The 4793-nt window shown below is 41.0% G+C and overlaps 1 protein-coding gene across 1 annotated transcript in view; it reads right to left on the bottom strand.

Annotated features, from left to right (window-relative positions):
* Nucleotides 1-3526: 3526 nt before the first annotated feature.
* C11H7orf57 (chromosome 11 C7orf57 homolog) overlaps nt 3527-4793 on the bottom strand; it is a 20838-nt gene continuing 19571 nt past the window's right edge. Inside the window, exon 7 of the mRNA XM_021178244.1 lies at nt 3527-4550. Within this exon, the coding sequence (XP_021033903.1) occupies nt 4501-4550 (50 nt within the window). The 3' untranslated portion in view covers nt 3527-4500. The remainder of the gene's footprint in view (nt 4551-4793) is intronic.

Raw genomic sequence — 4793 nt, 5'->3', positions numbered from 1 at the left:
TTCTGGCTTTTCGAGACAGGGTTTCTCTGTGTAGTCGTGACTGTCCTGGAACTCACTCTGTAGCCCAGGCTGGCCTCGAACTCAGAAATCCGCCGGCCTCTGCCTCCGGAGTGCTGGGATTAAAGGCGTGAGCTACCACACCCGGCTCTCCTGTATTTCTTTAACTAAGTTATTAAAGCCCTTCTTGATGTCTTCTACCATCATCATGAGATATGCTTTTAAATCCCGGTCTAGCTTTTCGGGTGTGTTGGGTTGCCCAAGACTGGCTGAGGTGGGAGTGCTGGGTTCTGATGATGNTGAGTGGTCTTGGTTTCTGTTTAAGTTTCTTACATTTGCCTTTTGCCATCTAGTAATCTCTGGAGTTAGTTGTTATAGTTGTCTCTGGTTAGAGCTTATTCCTCTCTTGATTCTGTTAGCCTCTATCAGCAGATCTGGGAGACTAGCTCTCTCCTGAGTTTCAGTGGTCTGAGCACTCTCTGCAGGCAAGCTCTTCTCTTGCAGCGAAGATGCACAGATATCTGCCCTTCTGATTTGCCTCCTGGCAGAAGATGAAGGTCCGAAACCGGGCCTGTCCCAGAAGCTGTTAACTTCAGTAGTCCACACTCTCACCTGGGCACACTTGTCTTGGAGAGATCTGGGAACCAAGATGGCTTCCCCAGGTGCTCTGGCAAAGCCCTCCCAGATGCAGTGGACACCTCTCCTCCGGCAGGGAAGGAGATGCCCGGATGTCTGGAGCCTGAAATGGGGTCTGCCTCAGAAGCTCTGTGGCTTCTGCCTGTCCCAGAAGCAGTTAGCTTCTGTAGTCCACACTCTCACCTGTGCAGACTAGTCTTGGAGGGATCTGGGAACCAAAATAGCTCCCCCCCCACCCCACCTCTGCCATCTCCCTTTTCTTTTCTAAACACATTTTAATGAAGCTATTACCTCAATTGTTCTTTTCCTAAGTCACACCTTTGGTCTTATGTTTAAATATCACCAAACTCAAGGCTGTCTATGTCTCCTTCCTTGTCACTGTCTAGGAGTTTTCTAATTTCACATTTCACATCTAAATCTGTGGCCATTTGATTATGTTTTTGTGAGCAGTGTGTGGTTTGTGTCTAAGATGTTTTTCATTTGGCTGTTGGTAACTCCAGAACCATTTGTTTAAACTACCTTTTCTCCATTGATCTCCTGTTCTGCAAGTAGATTATAGTCTGTGGGGCTCTTTCTGGGCTCTCCAATGTCTCCATTGGTTGCTGATTCTTTTCCCAGTAGAAGAGTATCGTGGGCACCTTAGTGGTACTCTAACCTTTAACCACTGAGCCATCTCTCCTGCATTTTAATGAACATTTCACGCACTGCATGTCGATGCCCCCAAGTCAGAGCCTTACTTCTGCTTTCCTTCTCAACCATGAATTCTCCTTCTCTTTATTATATTAGAGACTATTGTTCACATTGCTCTGCATTCTCCTCCAGACAAGTATTCTCCCTCCTTTCTCCTCTCCTCTAATTCTTATGCTCCACTTTCCCAAGCTTGATTTAGTCAGGTCAGATTTAGTCAGGATTCTTTAGAGAAACAGAACTGAGTGAGGGAAGTATGTATGTATGTTTGTTTGTTTGTATGTGTATCAGAATGTATTAAGTGAGCTTTAAAACAGTAATAATGGCCAAATCACACATGAGCTGCAGAGAATCCTATAGTTCCTTGGTCCTTGAGGCTGAGTGTGTCAGTAATTGGAATGGTTCCAGAACAACTATGTCTCACTGAGGGACACAACCAGTAATCACTTGGTCCACAAAGTACCATGCAGGTCCCTGTCCCAGGGTGAAAGCTTGGGAACACTGGTTTTGCTGTCAGGGGAGGAGGCAACAGCAGCTGCACCAAGGAGGCAAAGCAACTCGTGGGAAAAGGGAAGAAAGGCCAAGTCAGAAAAATGCAAGAACAAACTTCATTCTGAAATACAACTATAGGCCAGAATAAACTCTTCCTTCCATTAATTGCTTTTGCTTGCTGTGTTTTATCACAGCAACAGAATAGAAAATTAACTTATCCACAAGGGTATTATGTGTGAACATTAGTTGTTTTAAAATGCTTGCTTGTTTTAACTGATAACATATATTTAGCATTGTCTTGTAATAGTTTTAGTTTTTAGAGGAAAATCATTTACTACAGAATAACTTGATGGAATTGTGAGTTTTCAATTTTCTTAATCTGTGTACTTTTCTTATTGCTGTGAACAAATGAATCCCTGGTCAGAAGCCACCTAAAAAAGTAAAGATTTGTGTGTATGTGCATATTCATATGTGTAACTGGATAACTGTGTGCGTGCATGTCGAGTCCTTGAGTGTCATTCATCAACAACCTCCACCTTATTCTGTTGTTGTTTTATCTTTTTAATTTACTTTTTTTTAAAGTGTGTTTGTGTCTGTGTGCACTTATAGACGACAAAGAACGATGTTGGAGCTACAGTTACAAGCTGCTGTGAGACACCAGACCTAGGTTTTGGGGATTGAACTCAAATCTTCCATAAGAGCAAGTGCTCTTAACCAGAACCTTGCCTTTCCAGGGTCTCTCACCAGGACTAGGCTCTAGGGATTAGTCAAGCTGTCAGGCCCAAAGCTCCGGGCATCTGCTGTCCCTGCCTCCTGAGTACGACAATTACAAGTAAGCACATGATGCCCAGTGGTTTTGTTTTGCTTTACTGAAACAGAGTGTAAAAATATCAACCTGGCAGGCCTGCAAATCACTCTGTAGACTAGGCTGGTCTCAAACTCACAGAGATCATGCTGCCTCTGCCCCCTCACCCCATGTGCTGGGATTAAAGATGTTGGCCACTTGGTATCATACCCAGTTTTGAACTTGTATCTTAAGGCTTGAATTCAGGTCCCAGTGTTTATGTGGCAAGTACTTTACCAACTGAACTACGACCCCATCCCTGAGGAGGATTTTTATGTTTCGATTTTGATTCACAGGGTAAGGGGTATCCATCCCTCACAACAGGGTTTGATTCAAAGTGGAAAGAGTATTTCTCCCTCCCGGCAGGAAAAGCATAGTAAGTAGCAGCTCCACAGTGGCCAAAGCGTGTGGCAGCCATTTACCTCGATTTCAAGGCCCGCCCATTGACAGTGACTCAGTTCCTCCAGCTCTGCCTAACCCCCTGATGGTCCCATCAACTCCAAGGACAGACAGCACCTTAACCTGGGTACAGAGTATCTGAAGGCACGATCGTGGTGTGGGCGAACATTTTACACCCAAACCCTGAAAGCTATATTTTACCAATCTGACAGTTACCTATGGGACTGATCCTATATACTCTAAGTGGCCTAGGCTGATTTGTTCATCTGTTTTTACCTCAAACTGTGTCTTTTATTTATATGAGTTATGGTTTTCTGTTACTTCAATAAATAACCTTTAAAAATATAAAGACTTCTATACTATTGATGTCTGTTCTTTAATGATCTTTCAGGTAAGTGGGAATGTTTAGCAATGAGGTGGGAAACTAGGCAAGAGATGGAAGAGGGAAAGGAAGAGAGGCAGCTGCATTATAGTGCTATATTATTTTTATTGAATACATAGTCATTCATATTTTTACATATTACATATATTTTCCCGAAGTAGTATCCTTCTGTTAAAGCAATAGAGATGTAAGTGCTCAATTAAATATTTCAGTTAAAGAACCAATATTAAATTTTGACTTTAACTAAGCAAATGCATGATAAGTTAATTCCAGGAGTGACACTAAACTACTGACCCTATTTGGCTTTCTAGAAACTTTTCCTGATAAGATTGTTGTTATATTAATGAATAAAATATAAAATATATTTTACTATTAATTGCTAATATAGAAACAACAATGAAATTTATAAAACAAGAGCACTCAGTCTGATTATTAAAATATTTTTGTGAAGTCTATTAAAATTGCCTAATTGAGATTACATATATGTATATAATTATATGTATATAATATATACATATATATATATTACCTAAAGGATATAAAATAATAAACTTTCAGTATTTCTGGGCTTCAATTTGTGCTCAAACTATTAGCAAAAAGTACAAACTAATGTTATAATGTTTTATATTAAATGCTTAAAACTTCAAGGCATAATACAATATTGTTATAGCAAATTATATCATGAGACTCTGGAATTAGTCATTTCTGTATAATAGGAAATTGTTTCTATTAAGATTATGGGACCAAATGCAGGAAAAAGCTGCAGCCGTGTCAATTTCTTCCCTTTCAGAGTCTTCTGCCAACACTCCACACCATAGAGGTCAGCTCCAGGAAGTCTTTGGTCCTAGAGGTCACCAGGCCAGCCAGGCCATTGCAGAGGAATGTAAGAAACAAAAGCCCACACTTACCCTGTATTTGCTATGGTGATCTCAACTATACTCATGGCAAATTGTTCCTTAAGACTCTATGTTAATAAAATAGAATGAAAGCCTGTAAATATAGCTGCCCGTTGTCACGCTATAGATAGCAACTAAAAAAGTTGTCTTCGATAGCACAGCCGGGGCTATTTGAGTTCCGCTGGCGTTGATTCTGATGGGGAAGACGCTTCTGCATCTGCAATGACAAGTCAATAAAATAAAGCTGTGTTTTTAATAAAATAAAAATGTTAATTTATTAGTTGAAAAGCATATGACATATTTCTACTCCTATTTTTACAGATTAACCCAAAAGTCTATAAAAATTGAGTACGTCACCGGGCTGTGGTGGTGCACGCCTTTAATCCCAGCACTCGGGAGGCAGAGGCAGGCAGATTTCTGAGTTCGAGGCCAGCCTGGTCTACAGAGTGAGTTCCAGGAC

This window comes from Mus caroli, chromosome 11 (genome assembly GCF_900094665.2).
Source record: "Mus caroli chromosome 11, CAROLI_EIJ_v1.1, whole genome shotgun sequence".
Lineage (NCBI taxonomy): Eukaryota > Metazoa > Chordata > Mammalia > Rodentia > Muridae > Mus > Mus caroli.
Note: the sequence above shows the minus strand (reverse complement) of the source record. Positions and strands in the feature narration are given on the sequence as shown.